An 18,889-nucleotide genomic window follows, 5' to 3' on the forward strand; every position below is an offset into this window, starting at 1 on the left:
ACCATCATCATCTGCAGTATTTGAAGTAGACTCGTGTGGTAAGCGTATGCCCTAAAGTGAGTGTCATGCGGCACACGGGAGGAATGCCAGCTATGGGTACCTAGCGCCGAAGTGGCGTCAACCAGTGTATTCAATCAGTGGAATGGAATGAACGGGTTCGTCGTATTGACAGCAGATGCGAATGAGGGGGTTGCCGGTTGCTCGTTCGCAAAGAGAAGGAAAGCGAGCTGAAACGCACTTGGAGTTGCAGCGGTTTAGGTCACCAACTCAAGAACAGAATCGATCAATGCATGATGATGTGCAAGATGGACGGGATGCATTTCGGCTGTAACTGGACGTAACAACTCTAGACGAGTTTGGAATCTACTACATACATCAGCTTGAGGTATCAAACAAACATGGTTAGCTGGAATCTGCTATAGATGACACCCTGAGTCGGGGTATCATCTGATGCATTCAATAAGTAATACTGCAGCGGGTATGCCAAACAATACGTCTGACCATTGACGACCACTTGAGATGTAAGTTACGGGCTCGCAGCGTATCACTTTACGATATCTTACACAGCATCACAGACTGGCGAGAGGGAGGGGTCACGGATAGTTCTAACCCTGTAAGTAAACAGGCCCCCACTCCATTAATAGCAACTACTCAGGGAGTAAGAATGGCAAATGTTGATATAGTCGTTTACCAGTTGGATATACTACCTAACTATGCAGGTGGCCAGTAATAGTGACCGTATGTCAAAGCCATCAATGGACTTTTTGTAATCAGAAGTCCAGACGAACATGCGGCCGGCCACTAGCTGAAGTGTTACTGTATGTATCCACATCTCCAGGCTAGCGAATTCAGGGCCCTTGCCAAAAAGATCGTACTATTTAGACAAGATGAAAGCAACTTTGCAAATATCTCCATCTTCACTTCTTTCGCTTCGACGGAAGCATCTTTGAGTATAGTACGTGCTTTTTGTCCAAGTAATAGACGACGAGCACGGCCGGCGGAGCATGAGTCATGGGTGAAAAGCAACGATACCCCTTCGCATGCTGTTTCTTGACCGTGTTTGGTGGATAGCGCGCTTACGAAGACGAACCACATAGCCGGATCCTGGTGTAACTACATACGTCTGCTACGGCCAATTACTAGGTACGTTGGTATGCTGGTGCTGGCGGCATACCCATCTGTTGCCGACTTCCCGGGCTTAGCCACAATGGCATTCTCCAGGCCACTACCTACTCCGCGGGCCCGGCCCCTGCTGCTGGCTGGCTGTTGTCCTAGTCGCTTCGTCCTGCCGTCCGTTGGAGATGTTTGTTCTCGTCAACAAAAGCCGATGAAGGGTTGCAGCCAGGCAATTTCCACGACGGACGAGTCGCTCAATGGCAGCAGCGCACATCACAACGTATTCCGCCTAGGAGGGCTGGATGTTGTTGGGCTGTCTCGGTCGCTGCGGCTGAGCAGCCACATGGGAGTCCGTATATGGCCCATTCACCCTGCTGGGCTCGTAGCAAGGCTTTTTCTCCCCGTAAGCCCAAGCTCCGTCCAGCCCAGTCACAGTTCAGGGTAGGCTGTGGGTAGCACTGGCATCGTATCGCATCGTTTCATTTGCGCACGCCAGGCACAGCCTTGTTTGCCAAAATGTGATGGGGTAGGCAAAGTCACGACTCTTGTGTCATCGTACGTGTTGGCCTCTGGCTCGCATTGAGTAGGCAGGTAAGGTTCCTAGGAGAAAACCTGCCAGCCGCCATACCTGACCAGTCGCATCCTTGTTGCGTGAGCGAACATAAAACATCCAACTACAAGTAACCAGCTCCCTCCGTCGATCCTTATACGTCAGGACTGGAGGGTTGCGACAACTCAACCTTCGAGAGACTTTCCTACCTATCTACCCAACTACACTTTCAAGGACAGAAGCCCAGCCTGTGATTCAGAAGAGTCATTTCCTTACTTGATCCTCTCTTTGACCGAGCAATCTTACAATCAAACGCTGTTTCGCCATTCCTATCTGTACCTACCACTACTTCCAAAAACCATAGACCCCTGCTACTGAAGGAGTTATTATATCGGGACCCCCGCGGCTCAGCCCCTCCCCAAAAAGACCCTCCTACGCTCTAACGTCGGACGCCAAGCCAAGTTATATTTACGTACAGCAGCTGAAGCCCACTCCTGGCCTGGCAGACGTTCAATTGCCTACTGCCTCTGGGGTTGTACGTGTTGATTCCAGGAACATTGGGCTCCAAGCTTCTTACATTTGAAGGAAAAAAGACTTTACCCAATTTTTCTGTCGGATCCCCAAAGGGCCTCCAAGTCCAACAAATACGTTGCACGCCGCTTCGTTTTCACGGGCAAACGGGCGGGCTGCTTTTCTCTTTCTTCGAAACCACCGAACCAGCATCATTACCCCACCTCGACCCTCCTAGTTCTATTCTCATCACCTTTCCCTCCTCCGTCGCGCCCCCCTAAATAGCAGACTTATCTTTAAGTACACACACCACTTCGCCAGTCCGCGACGACTGCGACCTGCAAACACCCGAACCCGCAGGCACAATGAGTCGTAAGTTGACCATGCATTTTACGTGATTGCTTCACCGTGCTGCAAAAGTTGTGTGCTGACCGTTTGTTTGTTTGCTTGCCCGCCCGCCAGTCTCGGGGATGCTCAGCCGCCTCCAAGGCCAACCCGAAAGCTACGATAAGAAGTCCAAGTATCGGTTTGGCAAGACCCTCGGAGCCGGCACCTATGGAATCGTCCGCGAAGCCGATGGCCCGACCGGCAAGGTCGCCATCAAGATCATCCTGAAGAAGAACGTCAAGGGCAACGAGAAGATGGTCTACGACGAGCTCGACATGCTCCAGCGCCTCAAGCACCCCTCCATCGTGCGCTTCGTCGACTGGTTCGAGTCGAGGGACAAGTACTACATCGTCACCGAGCTTGCGACGGGCGGAGAGCTGTTCGACCGCATCTGCGAGCAGGGCAAGTTCACGGAGAAGGATGCTTCCCAGACCATCAAGCAGGTGCTCGGAGCCGTCGACTACCTTCACCGCAACAACGTTGTCCACCGAGGTGAACACCCGATACAGAAGAATTCGTTTGTTGCGCGAAGGGCGTCTACTAACGCACATGTCCAGATCTCAAACCGGAGAATTTGCTGTACCTCAGCAAGGCCCCCGACTCCGATTTGGTCCTGGCCGATTTCGGCATTGCGAAAATGCTCGACACTAAGGATGAAGTGCTCACCACAATGGCCGGATCGTTTGGCTACGCCGCCCCCGAAGTCATGCTGAAGAAGGGCCACGGAAAGCCCGTCGACATGTGGTCCATGGGTGTCATCACTTATACCCTCCTCTGCGGTTACTCCCCGTTCCGCTCCGAGAACCTCCAAGATTTGATCGACGAGTGCAGCAACGCCCAGGTGGTCTTCCACGAGCGGTACTGGAAGGACGTCAGCCAGGACGCCAAGGATTTCATTATGCACCTGTTGCAGCCCGACGCCGACAACCGCTGGACAAGTCAGGTACGTGTCAAAAGTCTCCTTTTCCCCAAGCTTCCAGATTAGGTTGCGACACGCATACATAAGAGAAACGACGAATTTACTAACACTCCATACAGCAAGCACTTGACCACATCTGGCTTAGTGGCGAGAACGCTACCGACCACAACTTGCTGCCCGAGATCAAGGCCTACATGGCCAAGGCGCGCCTCAAGAGAGGTATTGAGATGGTTAAGCTGGCCAACCGTATCGAGGCGCTCAAGATGCAGGAGGACGATCCCGAGAACCCGGACCTGCCCCAGAACCCGGCCGCCGCCGCGTCGGCAGCCGCTGCTAGTGGCAAGGACAAGCTTAACAAGGCAGTCAAGGGAGCCATATTCCGCGAGGTGGTCATGGCCAAGGTCCGCGAGATGAAGGAGCAGGAGCAGACACTCAAGGTCAAGGAGGAGGTAGAAAAGGAGGCTAGACGAAAGAGCTTCGGCAATTAAAGTGGCCAAGTGACCAACCTGCAGAAATGGGATGGGGGTCGGGGTCGTCGTTGTCGTCGTCGATTGGGAAAGATACCCTTTTGAGTGAAAGCGTTTGGTGAGGGAATTCTACTACTACTATATTAGGACTGATCAAGCATTGCCTGCTTGGAAAACTAAATCTTTTCGCGCGGAGTCTACGAGGTACACCGAAGGAGGATGAAGGCCATTCATTTTCTCAATATCCAGAATCGCTATTTCATGTGTGGTCATCATCTATCGAGTTGATAATGTGAGCGTTTGAAGAGCAAGACTACGTACGGCTCATGTCTGGATGTTGCTTGTATTGCCATTTTGTTTGCTGTGCCATTGCTATTCCAGTCAGGACTTTGCACACGACAAACAGTGCGCTGCTCTCCATTTAAAGGCGTATTCTGGGGAGTGGAATAGTTGGTTATGGCATAACCGGTAATAACTGCGTTACCTCCGATGCATATAGTATAAACATTCAAGTGGTTAACAACTGTACACGCTGTGTAGTGCGGGTGTCAACCGCTACGTCCGACGCGAAGCGCAACATCAGCTGCCATGGATGTCACTTGAAGAAGCTATAAAATGTTGTTTTGTTTGAAATCATATGTTGATCTTCGTATTGCTCTTGGAATCATTAAGCCCCTAGCGACTCAGGTATCATGCAAATGCTCCCTTCCCTTCCCTTCCCTCCTCATCCCTCTCTTTGTGGTACAGATAGATCCCGAAAAACGTCTCAAGTCGTATAGATAATAAATACATGTACATGCTGTTTTGTACAATATAGCACACAAACATTAGAAAATAAGAAAAAAGAGAAAATAAAAAACAGGGGAAGAGATCGAAAGATGACGAGTGAAGAAAACATTATCCGCAACTTTGGAAATCGCAAATACCTCCTTCCCCGTTCGAACTTCAACCTTCGACTTTCGCCGCCCCCTCCTTTTCTTTTTTCGAGAGAGATAAATGACAAGAAAAAAAAGTCAAAACAGCTTTCTATGATGGTATTATGCCGAACGCCTTTTCCCTTTTTGGAAACAGATTGCTTTCTTCCCCCTCCCCGGGTCTGGGGGAGAAAAGTGAAGTCATAAAAGTAATGGTGTTTGACCATTATAGGCCAAGTGTAAATAGGTTGGTCGATTGGTGATTATAAGTTAGGGCAGTCCCAGTCCCTGTGCAGAGAGAGCGGTCTTCTTAGACGCCAAGCTCGCCCAGGACCTGCTCCCGCAGCGCCTCGTACCGCCGGTTGTCGAAGCGCTTCCTCTGCCAGCCGCCCGCCCGGAGCCGCTCAATGCGGTCCCGGATCCCCTCGTCCGCGGCCGTCATCGCAGGCGGCGTCGCGGACCCAGGCCGGGCGATCGCGGCGGCCGACGCCGGCCGCTGGATCTGGGGCGGCGGGTGGTGGTGATAGTAGCTCGCCGTCTCCTCCTGTCGCGCGCTGATGGACGGCGTCATTGTGACCTCGGACGAGTTGCTGTCGCTGCTGCGGGGGCGCATATCCGGAGTCGTAGTAGTAGTGGTCACCGCGGGCCTCGTGGAGGGGATGTAGTAAGGGCCCGCGCTGGACTGCGACCGGCCGTGGTGGCTATAGTTGTTATTGCCGCTGCCTCGGCTCCAGTCCGGCATCGTGAAGTAGGCGGGGTGTTGCCGCTGCTGCTGCTTCTGCTGTTGCATCTGCTGCTCCTCCATCCGGCGCATGTGCGCTTCCAGGTCGAAGAATCCGGGCGACGCGTGGGTCTTGGGCGAGAAGTCGCCTTGCTGCTCGAAAACCGCGACCGTCGTGGACGTGGGCGTAGGCGGGCCGTCCGAGTCCTCGGCGGAGGAAGACGACGCGGAGAAGGGCGAGATGTTGCGAGTCAGTCCGGGGATAGACGGCACGGGCGGCACTTCGGGTACCACCGGGATTTCGGCGGCTTCCTCGGACGACACCAGGAGACCCTCGATGGCGTCGCGGTGGTATGCGATCTGCGAGCGCAGCGCGGACAGCTGTGACACAAGACGGTTCATGGACTTGGTCTGGAGGAACAGCTCCAGGTTAAACGTACTGCCATCGTCATCCGCGGGTGGCGTTGGCGTCGATGGCGGAGAGGGGAACGAAAACTCCTTGCGCGAGAACGACGCAGGCGATTCCGGTTCCGGTTCCGTCTCGGCAACTGAAGCAAGCGGAGCCGGTAGCGATTCCACGGGTTGCTCCTGTTGCGGCGCGGGCGGCGCGGGCGTGCCGAACACGTAGTAACTCTCCTCCCATCCCAGGGTGGGGCTGTCCGGGCGATAGTAGGGATCCGGCTGCGGCATGGGCTTGGTGACCTCCTCGAGATCGGGCAGGCCCGAAAAGGAGACCTTCTTCTTCTTCTTGGTGGGGCGCTTGCTGCCCGGCGTTTCGTCGCCCGAAGACATCGAAGACCTCGGGGATGCGTTCAGGCAGGAGCTGAGAGACAACGAAGGCGAGTGCGACGCGATGGAGGACACGGACCCGGATCGGGACTTTTGGGTGGTCACCTCCTCCGCTTTGTTAATCAGCAGTGCCGCATCTTCGTAGTGCTCCCGTGCGTCCCGCAGCAGCTTGGTGCGGTAAGTGGAAGACTGAGACAACGGCCGGGCACACATCTCGAACGACGAGGCAGCGTAAAAGTGCAGATAGACCAGGTGCAGAGGCTCAACGTTGGACGTGTCCTTAAGATTATCGAGGATCTCACAGCACTTTGCTGAGCAAGTTCGGTATTTGCGGTTGAGATACTTCTGTTTCACTTCGCCGAGCGTCTTCTTCCATTCGTCGGCGGTATAGGGCAAGACAGTGATTTGCTGAATAGTCGTCGATATCGACGGGCGCCTGGGGTTCCTTGTCACCACGACAGGTAATGATTGCTGGCGACGATGCGTCGAGGCCAATGGACTTTTGGGTTCCTGTACTGAAGCTCGCCTCCTCGACTCGTAGTTATCGGAAACTATGCGAGAGCTGCCGACAGACGGCAGGAGGAGGGGTATAAGTCCACCCATCTTGAGGGATGCTGGAGAGGTGGCCGGCTCCGTAAAATGCCCAAGTCACAACGGACGAACTCTCAGAAAGCGGTTCCTGAGGATGGTCCGCTCACGGGACGCCGCCCGAGTTAGAGAGGCTGGGGGAGGTCTGTCCGGATGAGGCCTCGGTAGCGAGACTAGAGCGTATCCAATGTCTGTCTATACGCAACGGTATTAGGGCGTACAGCTGCTTTGGCGCAATAAGAATTCTGATTAGTAGAGCATGTACAGTAGCGAGTTCTGAAAATAGACTTGAGAGAAGTTCAGACTGCGTCAGATGCCAGAAAGGATGAACAGAATTTGTGAGTTCAGATCAAAAGAGGAGTCTGGCGTGAGTGTGTTGCTGACACTCGACAGAGGCTGTGTGTGTGTCAGGCACACAATGGCACAATGCGCTTGGTGCGCGAGGGCGAGGGAGGAGCTGGAATGGGGGATGATGTCGTAGTTGAAGCCGGGGCAACCCAGACTGTTCAGAAACCACGGGGTTTCAGACGCTGAAGCACAGGCCGGTAAGGCTCAAGCCGACCCCCGACAGAGGATGGCCAGAAGTGTCAAGAAAGGCAAACTTGTTCGGTTTCCTTGCGTCGTCTGAAGGGTGGCAAGGTAGTTTCGCATAGACCCGATTCAATCCCTGGGAAGCGTGCAGTTGCTGCTGGGATTGGGAGATCCGGGAGTGGTGTGTGTGGTGTATTGAGTGGGTGGGTACCGTGTAAGTGAGAATAAGCGACTGGTCAATCCGGTGTTGTAGATTTGGTTTGCGTGTAGCCCAGCCGCAGATTTCCCTGATCAAGGACGAACAGGACAAACCACTTTGTCCAACACACGACAGATTCCGGAAGAGTAGTCGAGCTCTAGTGGAATGAGAACACAACTCTTTTGCAAAAACTAGGAGGATCCGAGCTGAGCTGTTCGCAGGAGTCGAGTCCAGGGGGAGAGGAAGAGAAGGTTCGATTCAAAAAGAGGTTGTCGGGACCTGTCTTCCACGCAGGCTACATGCGGTAACAGCAGTCTAAACCTTAAAGTGGGAAACGGACGGGTGCAGGTCTGGGTGGTTGACGGTGATGGCTGGTTGGACGGGAAAAAGTCTGTGAAGAAGCAAGCAAGGCAACCAAGTAACAAAAATCTTACACAAAAGCAACCAGGTCGAAAACTAGGGCGTCCCCAAAATATGGCGGAGCAAGAAGACGAGAGGGTAGAAGAAAAAAAAAACTCAACTCGAACATGCAAGATGCAGGTTGTAGAATAATAAGAAATGATGGAACACCCAGCTCAGAGCACACATATCAAGACTGGAACGAACGAACACAAGAAAGATAGGTGGATAGTCGACCCCCAGAGTAGTGTATTGATGTATCATTTTTGGCCCGGTCCTGGACCTGGCCTGCCAGTCTTGTACGGTAGCACCTACCTAAGGTGACAACCACCTACCACAGTATGTATGTACCTAGACCCCCTGCCATTAAGCGAAGCGGATTATGCTTCCCTTAGTACCGGCATCGAGCTTAGACTCGAATCGAAAAGGCGCGACGGGGTAGTCCCTGTCTGCCAGTTGCCAGGTATGGGCATGCATATCCGGTTTAGGTACTGCAGATTGGCCCAAGACGGCAAAAGAGATATGTGAGGTACACACAAGAAGGAAGAGGGAAAAAAAAAGGACACACTTGGCTCCCATGGCCCCGATGACCCAATCTGCCATCTGCTTTGCGTACCGTACCGTACCTTGCCAACCCAGCCAGCCACGTTGAGCCGATCTCCTTCGCCTTGCGGTTCGCAGACTGCTTTTGTTCGAAATCGGCGCTCCCTTGTGCTGTTTAGGGCCGGGCCTGTGCTTTCTCACCAGCGAGACGGTGCGACGGCCCACCTACCGTACTTCATCTTCGTCACATCTTACTCCGTAACAATCGTTGCGTTGCATAACACCTACACGGAGCAGTAGAATTGCTTCAGCCGCCCTTCATTAGCCCTCCCGCCTGCTTGGAAGAGAGGACAGAAATAGCCTATCGGATCGAATTTCAAGCAATGGCCATATCTACATAAGACGGCAATCTCCATGTTACGGGCTGCTTCTGCCCAGGTGCTTACGGGGAATACCTAATGGGCTAACCATTTAGCTCACGATGGCTTTGCTTATTAGGTTAGCAGCATTCCAAAGGGAGGCGTGCGTTGCAGGTTGCGCGACTCCAAACCGTAGCCTCACGTAGCGTACCGTACCGTACGTAACTGCTTTGTCGGTCGCTATGACGCCCTCATTATGTCCTCTTTTGCAAACTGCAACCCACTGTCTACGTACTGCTAGGCACGGTACAAGCAAAACCCAGAGGCTGGAGTTCCATGTGGGATTGTGGGAGAGATTGAAAAGGTCCTGGACAGAGCGAACAGTGAAAGCTGATTGGCCTTAGGTATGCGGGTTCGTGAGGGCAGGGCTCGAACCCCCCCTTTTTCCGCATCCTTACCGGGAAGCAAGGATAGAGACCGTACCGTCTCGTAGGGAAACCCCTGCAGCTGATCCTGACTAAAACTGGGGGTCACCTCCTTTACCCCTGCGCAAAAGCCCCGACTAGTCAGCACTGGAGTACATCGGTACAGGCTGTCAGCAAGCAGCAACCCAGGCAGGCAAAGCCGCATCGACGACCAGATGACACTAGGAAACAACAGCAAACCCGGCTATCTCCTTCGATTCGCAAGAGCCCGATATTACTGAATGCGAAGCAGAGGCTGCAATTGGGCATCATTTGGGTCGTATACGAGCACACAAATTTCTTCACAGTCCCAATACGGAGTAGCTCGTAGTACTCGAGCGCTGAAGGAACTCGAGAGAACCCACTCTCGTGCTTCTTGTTTCTTTGGTGATCTACACAGCATGCAGGCGATAGGCCTCGCCTGGGTCCAATCGCAGTCCAGAGACGCCCTTCCAAGTCCCGCCCGAAGGAGAAACGAGAGATTTACTACGCAGGAAAACCCGTTGGCATTATCGCGAGAGTTTCCACGATCCAAGGCCTAGGTGCATTAGTAGGCCGCGGCCCTGGTTTTCTACCTACGCGCACAAGTGCCGGAGGCTGGTGGTAGTTGATGCCATAAATTCAGTCAGTCGCGGCGTCTTGGAGAGAAACGGATATCCCGCGCACACGACCTGCATAACACACACATACATATATGGACTGGACTTACTGTAACCACCTGCCTAAAACGAAGAAAGCTGGCAGCTGGTGGCTCTTCACTCTGCTCACCGACGTTGACTTCTGTTATTCCCTCATCCGTGATCAACACCCGCGCGTCTCCGTCCAGCCCGCCCCAGCCGCAGTAATGGCATGGATAGTATCTATGGATTTGGTGTTGCTGCTAGAGCGCCTGCACAGATGAAGTGCAATCTGTGCCCATTCGTTCTGCTTGCCATCATTGGTCCCTTGCGGAAATCAGTTCGCACAGCGCTCGCCCTTTCCTCGAGTCGCACCAGCAATGGGCGCATTCAAATGGAATTGCATACCAAATAGAGACCAACTGGAGCCCAGTATTTCAGAATAGTACAGTGAAAGAATAAACGATGAGGATGGACCGATCCAATGCGACGCCGCAGACGGGGACCGTAAGGAACGTGCTTTTCTTTTCTATCTCTTTTTGTTTTCCTTCTTACCTGCCACCTGCTCCTCCACCATACACATCACTTATCACATACGGTATGATACTCGTGATTACGGAGTTTCCCCCAGTCCAGCCTAGCCTCTGCTGCCGGCGACTTTGACGATTGCGACGCTATTTCCCTCCGCCCACCAAAAACCGTTGCATCAGATGTGCCTTCGAGGTCCGTCCGCGGTGGGTGGTGGGGGTTTTGCTTGGGAAGAAAGAACCTTTGCCCTTTCCACGAACAAACCAAACCCTACGACGCTCTGATCTCTGCGGTAATGAGAAAACAACAAACAAGCCAGACCCCTATGTAGAATGGAGTCCCGCCCGGCATTAGGTAGGTACTTTGGGGCTTTGCTCTCGGTGAGGCGAACGAGTGGTGAGTCCCGCCCTTTGCCATGTGGTTTTTTCCTTGCCTGCTGCTCTCCGTAGTCGGTAGATACAAGGTAGAAAAGATTGCCTAGACTGCCATCACGATCGTAGGACGCTTGACCGTCTGGCGCCCCCGCCTTGTCTCCAGAGATGCGTACGTACCATCTGATGAAATGTGCATCTGAAGTGCCATTACAGCTGGAGGACCTGGGCTGGCAAGGCTGCTCTGCCCGGTATGAGAAAAAATAAGTGTCCGATGAATTGCCATTGTCGTCGCAAATGTTCTCATTTCTGGGATTCATGCCGCGCGGAAGCGTCGGTTGCATGGGCGGCCTGCGGCCTGCCAGCCGGCCAACCAACGAATGGAAGAAGCCGTACCTTACCTACGTAGACCAAAGGCCAAAAAAGGCCGAGTCGTCAGTCGGGTTGTGTTCCGAGGAGATTATCTGCAGGTTCCCGCATCCGGTCGAACCAACCACACTAACCACAAAGTGTATTCTTCCCTTTCGTTGCGTCGTTTCCCCTCGACGTCGCAGCTGAAACATACTCACGGTCTAAAACATTTTAGTCGCAGACTCGCACAGCCAGCTCCCCAGCTGCGTGCGACCTGCCTGTCTACTTGTCGGCCGCGCTTTTTCAAGGGTTCATGGCCCGTCTAGACATACCTGTGCGAGCGAGCTGTGCTACATACATGCGTACTAACGTGACCCCTCGTCCCGTCAAAGCGTTTTATGACAGGACCTATTTCCATGCCTGCCAAGTTTCTGACAGGTTTCGAGCACCTTTTAAGAAATTAGGTTGTCGACCAGAAGTCGACCTGGATATGCTGACCTTTACGCAACGTGACGAGCAGAAAGAGAAAGAGGGAGAGAGAGAGATCATCACTATGCTGCTTTGGTACAATACCACCATAATCTCGACGGGCCGGGGGCAAACATGGAAGCATCCTTGGAAGTCGTATCAGCACGATTCAACGCAGGTGGTCGCGATACCACTATGTCGCTCTCTATCTATATCGCCGGCGATAGGGAGATCTCCCGTCTGTTCGCGGTCGCTAATACTTTCTCATCCTGCCTACATATAGCTGTCGCCCCCTCTCCTAATAAGCTGAGTCGGTCGATGAAACTGCACGTCTGTCGGTAACACACGTCCTCATTGGACGACGGAGATTACACCGCAGCAGAGACCGCAGGCAGGACAAAACCACCAGCTGTTGTTGCACACTTGCATTGCATTCCTACGCGCCCCCGGGTCGGGGGTGCAAGAGGGCCAGCCGGTGATGCAACGACGTACAACGCGCGGTCCGGAAGCACAGGTCGTGCGTCAACCTCTAAGACAACTGCCACGCACGTTTGAGAAAATAGGGATCCAGACATTCGGGGACCCATCCCAAACCACTGCATGCGCCAGCCACGTTGTCTACTTCCCGTCTAGGCCGATCTCTGTGTCTCTCGTCCCCTTTATTCATCCGGCCAAGCCGACTCGTCCAGTTTTCATGACTCTTGCTTCCCGTCCTGCCGGCCCGTCGGGGCGCATTAGCTGAGGAAGGGGTATCCCGGGTGCACTGCAGGCTGAACCTGTTCGTCCTCCGTTTATGAACCACCTCGAACAAGGGATTTCTGACGAGTTTCCAGAAAGATGACCAGACCACGACTGCGGCGAGTCGTTTGTCGGGCCAGTGAGTGAGTGAGTGAGCAGCGGAACCTGAAGCACGCAGCCAATGGGTGGGGGCGACCTTGCATTGTGATCAATTCATACTGCGTGTGGCATATAGGAGAATTTAGACGAGTAATAAGCGTCTTCAAACCAAGATGAAGATGAGCCCGATGCGATGCTACGCTGCTGAATCGTCACCGAGATAAGTCACGCTATTTTCGCTATATCAGGACAGGGATTGTCAACATGTCACGGAGCTTTGACAGCGGCACAGTTATTAAAATTCATGTGGTGGGCAAGCAAGCCAGCCGACCTTGGCTACCAACTGCCCAGATGACTGACAGGTTTGACGGCTCGTTCGTACGTAATACAAAAACCGCCGTACCGAGTTGTCGCAAACCTTCGTGGAACCCGGCGAGAATAAGGTAAGTGGTAAGGGTCGGTAGGCCGGAAACCGGCTCAGGGAACACCCTGCTGGCTTTCTGAGCACATCAGTTGATCACCGCGAGTCTAGACTTCCGGTATTGAGGAGGAAGAGAGGAGTAGGTATGGACTTCTGAAATGGATTCTCTATCCACCACGTTCTGTACCACGCATAAAGTGGACATAGAGAAGGATTGAAGGAACTGACCGACGGCCGAGCTCACCGAGTTACCAGCCAAATAGAAACTTGCATGGATATTAGGAGCTCTACCAATCTCGACGCATATGTGGTTCTCTTCTCTCTGTTTGGACTCTTCACTGCCGAATGGAGGGAACCAAAAGCTTCAAAAAGCTCCACCGTAAAAGAAAGAGGATGGGTTTGATGCACTGTCCCGACCTTGACCTTCTTTCCCAACAGGGCAATCGGCTCGCGTTTTGGTTCGATCTCGCGCTCGGGGCGGGCCAACCACCAACTAACTAACCCATGATCCCTCCCTTCCTCCCTCCCCCCTCACGGGCCACACTACACGCACTGCTCCCCCGCACTTGCGACGACGCAAGACGCAAGACCCGACAACAGCGGCGGCGGGGCCTCTTTTTTCTTGTTCCTTCCCATCTTTGCGCAGGGTTGGGTTGGGGCGTACCGGATTTGCATCCATGACGGAACGGGGAGGAGGTGGTGGCAGTCATTGGCAGTGGCAGTGCCTATCTCCGAGACGCATGTCGATATCCCCTCTCTCTCGGCCTTTTTCCTCTCTTTTCCCCTTTCGTTCTTTTTTCTCCTCTCATATGTAAACAAAGAGAGAGCAAAGCGGTCAACGACTTTCTCTTTCTCGTATCAATCCCCAATTTGCTTCGCTCGCTTTCCGCGTCGTCGCAGAGGTGGGAACAACGGGACCCAAAACTCCTGCCAAAACCAACCACCACCCCCTCACGAACGGTGAAGAGACGAGGCGTGAAAGAGGGCCAGCCAAGCCTCGTGACCAGAAATCGTGACCATGTGACTCGGTCCTGCCTTACCTGTAACGCGATGCGGTTTCCCAGAGCTGCAGAACCATGGTTGAAGCACCGTCGCATTCATCGTAGGCGCGACGTCCGTTCGCGAGCGAGCGTGCGGGCGACAGGTGACGGGCGAATTGTGCTATCCCCCCTCTGGAATGGCATCGCTTAATAGGTGCAAAACAAGCACACCGTTTGACCGATGATGGAAATGTTTCCGTTGTCGAAATGTGACAAGTCGCATATGTATGCCTGCCCGAGCGTGACCCTGTCTCCTGCCAACTGCCTGCCCTGCCTGCCTTTGCTCAGAATGATACGCGCATTTGGATTAGTCCCCCATCCATCAACCATTGCCAACCCGAACTCTCTCTCCCTCCTTCTCTCGTCTCATGTGTGTATTGTAGCAGCCCGGGGGAGGGAAAAGACCTTGCATATCTGCAATTGATCGTCAGATACCGTGGATAACATCGATGCAGGGTCTGTCTGCCTGCATTGCACATCCGACGACAACAGCAACGGCGGAAGATGTGTTGGTGCATAAAGTGGGAAAACACTTGCATACCAACACATCAACATGGGAATCAGAAAGAGGTGATCCGACGTCAGGATCACCAACCTGGTCCATCAGAAACTTGCGCGATTGGAGCCCACCCACGACACGCAGTTACAGTTACCGTTTTCGTTCGTTCGTAGAATTTCCCAGGATTGATCGGCGTTCCCTCGCATACATACCAGCCACCCTAGCTCCCCCTTTCGGCTCTCTCGTTTGTACTTGACTCGTTATCGACCCAGTCCTCTGTGCGGTTTTGGTCCTGCCCTTACCCAAAAGATATGTAGGTACCCCGTAAGAGGTAAAGCAGACCCTCCCCAGCTGCAGTAGCCGACCCGAGAATCTCATCCGCATGGCACCAATCAGTGAAACAACGGCGGGGTGTTTCATCATCGTCGGTGAGGCTCTTATCGCGGGTTTCCGAATACCGCTGTTTGCTTGCAACGGGCCTCGTATCGAGAACCATACGATCGGATAGACACATCGCATCATGCCATACACCGCAAAGAAGATAGATATGGGGTAAACTTATGTGACAGAGTGGTTCTTGTGTTTTTATTCTTCTTTCTCGTCTATATTGCCGCCCTAAGCGGCGTTGCTGCCGTCCACAGGCGCAGCAGGTTCCACCGCCGCGGCCGTCTCGCCCGGCGTGATCTCCTCGCCTCGGATACCGTAGACGACTCGCAGCCCCTCGGCCTGTGTCGTCATCTCGTCGAGCTTCTGTTTCCGCAGGAGGCGCGCCTTCACCTCCTCGGCCACGTTGGCCAGCTCTACCAGCACGCCTTCCTTCTCCGGGTGGCCGTCGCGCAGGCCCATCTCCTTGATCTTGACCTGACCCTGCGCCAGCTCGTCCTCGCCCAGCACGACGGCAAAGGGGACGCCGTTGCCCTCAGCCGCCTTGAACTGGTTCTGCAGCTTGGGCTTCTTCTTGTAAAGGAATTCGGCCTGTGTCCCATGATTAGCGTTCGACTTCCGTATTGGGTTTCCCCAGCACTTGGGGCCAGCTGCTGCAAATAGTGAACTTACGTTTATTCCGGCCTCCCACAAGGTATTGCACACTGACATGCGCTCCTTAAGAAGACCCTCGAAGCCCTTACCACCGAATGCCATCACGTAGACATCGACCTCGTTTTTCCTGACCTGAGCAGAGGTCTTGTCGGCCTCCATGCGTGCCTTTGTGATAGAGAATATCCGGTCGACGCCGAATGAGATACCCACGCAGGGAATCTGAGTCTTGCCGGAGAACATGCCCACCAGATTGTCGTAGCGGCCGCCGGCAGCCACACTGCCGACACCGACGGAGGGGTCCGACGACCGATCCTCGTCGGCGTCCGCTGGGCCCTTCTTGCCCTTCTTTTTCGGCTTCTCGGCACCTTCGCCAGCCTCAGGCGCGGATTTGCCGGCGGAACCTTCTGTAACCACCTCGTAGATAACACCGGTGTAGTAGTCCAAGCCACGGGCCAAGCTCAGGTCGAACGACACGGCGCCTGCCGCGTTGAAGGCGTCGAGGTACTCGAACAGCAGATCCAGCTCATCCATGCCCTTCTTCATGAGCTCGTTGGCCGACAGGTCGACATCGGCGCGCAGCTCGGCGATCAGGTCCTTGCCTCCCTTCTTCACGACCCACTTGCCGATCTTGTCGGCGCACTCCTCGGCCAGGCCCTTCTCCTCGACCATCTCCTTGCGCACGTCGGCCCAGGGGCTCTTGTCGAGCTTGTCCACGGCGGACGAGATGGTGCGGATCTTGTCCTCGGGGACGCCGCAGACCTGGAAGATGCCGTCGAGGATCTTGCGGTGGTTGAGCTTGATGGTGTAGGTGCCCCGCCAGCCGAGGGCGTCGAAGACCTCGGAGACGATGCGCAGGACCTCGGCGTCGGGCAGCATGGCGTCGTAGTCGCCGGCAATGTCGAAGTCGCACTGGTAGAACTCGCGCATGCGACCCTTGGTCATGGCGGGCTGGTCGCGGCGGTAGACCTTGGCGATGTGGTAGCGCTTGATGGACTGGACGTCCTTGTTCATGGCGAGCCAGCGGGCAAAGGGGACCGTCAGATCGTAGCGCAGCGAGGTGATCTCGCCGCCCTGGTCGGCCAGGTCGTAGATGAGCTTGCTGTCCTCGCCATACTTGCCGGCCAGGATCTCGCGCAGCTCGAAGACGGGGGTATCGATGGTCACACCGCCGTGTCGCTTGAAAACTTTGGTGATGGTGTTGAAGATGTGGTCGCGAATGACCATATCAGTGCCCTGCCCTGGGGATATATCAGTCTGCTGTCGCGCCACAACTCAACTTTGCAGGTATGCGGTCCCGATTCTTACAGTCCTTGGTACCCTTAGGGGTCTTCAGGTCGAACTTCTGTTTCGGCGCCATGGTGGACTCGTGAGATGCGTCGGGGAGGTGTGCGGGCGAGGAAGAGGCTGTGACACTATAGGCTCGCAGGGTGGCGGCAGCCTTCGCAGCACGACTGCTGATAGCGTGGGTCTGGGTCGCGGGCAGTAGCTGTGGCCGTTGCAGCAGAGGCAGAGGCAGTGTGCGATACAGCGGACCTGTAAGCGATTGTCGTGGGAGTCTTGCAGGAGGCCTGAAAGCGCGGCGAGGTAGGGGAGGCATTCACAGATTCTGAGTGTTGCGGCAGAAGTAGCCCCGCAGCCGTCGACCTTTGCGCTTCCCTCTTTTTCCAATTGCCCTCTCCAAAAAATTGAAATCTGTGAGTCAGGCGGGTCACGTTACAGGGAGATGCGCCGGAACCAATGCAAGGCTGATAGCTAAAGGTGCAAGTGCTGCTGGTAACGGGCGCTTGCTGTGTGTGTCTGTAGCTGCTGCCATTGGCCCTGGCAGCCAATTTTCTCACCAGCCTAGCGCTGAGTAGGCTGCCGGAGATCGGCGGGCCTGTGTTCGACATCCCACTTTCAATGGAGCATGGAGGGGTAAATTGTGCACTTGCGCAACGGCTTGCTGTGACGATATTGGGCTGGATAAAACTTATGCGGGCATGCAGTTATCTATTTCATCTAGACATTGTACGAATCTCTTGATCTACTTCCGGGCCAAGAAACATCGGCAATGCCACTAATACGTGCGAGACGTGAATGACGAAGCATATGGTTTTACACCATGATCATTGAACGAGAGTGGTTTTGAAAGTGGTGTATTAATTAACCTGGTTAGGTTGTAGTCACGGCATGATGCCCGCTGTACGGATAATCCCAATCGATTCCTCAAGAAAGATACCTCTTTTTCAACCCTTCTTGTTTCCAACCAATTCAAAGTTCGCTCGGGTCGACTGGGTCGAGACAGAAGGACCGTCCTTAACACTGGAAGCCTTCACCCTGCAATCAGGGTCAGGGGTATAAGACGCGCTTTGAGAAAGCCACCGACAGTGACCTCCGCCAGGCCCCCAGTAATATGTCCTCGCACCAAAGCAGCTCTCTGCCAGGCTGTCAACAGCGGACCATGTCCCAGATTCGTGGAGGGCCATGCCTGTCCACGCTGAATAGCCAACACTTGCCATTGGGGCGGTCGCCGTGGATGTCCACCCAGATGTGGTCTTGCCCGACCCCGATTTCAACGCTGCCAGTTTCGCCGTTGGAACGGTTGTAGGTTCTGATGTAGGTGTTGTAGCGGTTCTCGGTAAGGTTGAGCTCTCTTCCGACAAAATCGTGCACTATTGCGGGCGTCGACTCGTCAGGGCCTACCCTGTCGGGGGTCATGGCCGTCAGCAGGGCTGAAAGGACGAGGCGTGCGCGGAACATTCTGGTGATGTATCTTATTTTGTCAAAGTAAGTGGGAGTTGGTGGATGAGTAGCAACTGCTGAAGAAACTCTGTCTCTGATAGTCAAGTTTGGATAGTTGGTGGATGAGTAGCGACTGTTGAAGGAATTCTGTCTATGATAGTCAAGTTTGGATGGTTGGATATGGGAGGTGAAGAACCTATTCTCGACATGACACTGGGGTTTTTGCACCCTACGGTGCTAGAGACACAAGTCACCTATTGCGACTGCCATGGGGACATCAAGTTAGGTAGATGCTGCGGTACATGAGAGAAATCGAAGATGTTTGAAGGTGTGTTCGCACCTTCCTTCATGAAGTCCATTGTTACCTTCCCAGATTCAATAACACCGCCGTGGGTAGGAACATTGTTCCTGCCTTGGGTCGCACCTTGAGCTTCGTTCCTTCACGTTGTCGACCTTTTCATTTCTAGAGATGCTGCTTGGCGAATGAGGGTATGTGCCCACTCTTATTGAATTTGGTGATTTGTATTCCATCAGGTCGGGAT

At 54.0% G+C, this 18,889-nt stretch overlaps 3 protein-coding genes across 3 annotated transcripts; 1 reads left to right on the plus strand and 2 right to left on the minus strand.

Moving 5' to 3' along the window:
* Positions 1–2,541: 2,541 nt before the first annotated feature.
* Positions 2,542–3,970, plus strand: PG985_007485 (CAMK/CAMK1 protein kinase; the record flags this gene model as incomplete). The annotated part of the gene is made up of 4 exons (XM_066827253.1): positions 2,542–2,548; positions 2,639–3,055; positions 3,121–3,506; positions 3,602–3,970. The coding sequence occupies 4 exons, from the start codon at positions 2,542–2,544 to the stop codon at positions 3,968–3,970; spliced, it is 1,179 nt and encodes a 392-aa protein (XP_066684928.1).
* Positions 3,971–5,173: 1,203 nt separating this feature from the next.
* On the minus strand, positions 5,174–6,976 carry PG985_007486 (uncharacterized protein; the record flags this gene model as incomplete). The annotated part of the gene is made up of 1 exon (XM_066827254.1): positions 5,174–6,976. The coding sequence occupies one exon, from the start codon at positions 6,974–6,976 to the stop codon at positions 5,174–5,176; it is 1,803 nt and encodes a 600-aa protein (XP_066684929.1).
* An 8,227-nt stretch (positions 6,977–15,203) lies between these two features.
* PG985_007487 (histidyl-tRNA synthetase) lies at positions 15,204–18,365 on the minus strand (the record flags this gene model as incomplete). The annotated part of the gene is made up of 3 exons (XM_066827255.1): positions 15,204–16,864; positions 16,932–17,112; positions 18,066–18,365. 3 exons carry the CDS (start codon positions 18,363–18,365, stop codon positions 15,204–15,206), a joined length of 2,142 nt encoding a protein of 713 aa, XP_066684930.1.
* Positions 18,366–18,889: the final 524 nt, after the last annotated feature.

The sequence above is a fragment of the Apiospora marii genome (genome assembly GCF_038362585.1).
Source record: "Apiospora marii strain CBS 49790 chromosome Unknown utg000004l_segment0_segment1, whole genome shotgun sequence".
Taxonomy (NCBI): domain Eukaryota; kingdom Fungi; phylum Ascomycota; class Sordariomycetes; order Amphisphaeriales; family Apiosporaceae; genus Apiospora; species Apiospora marii.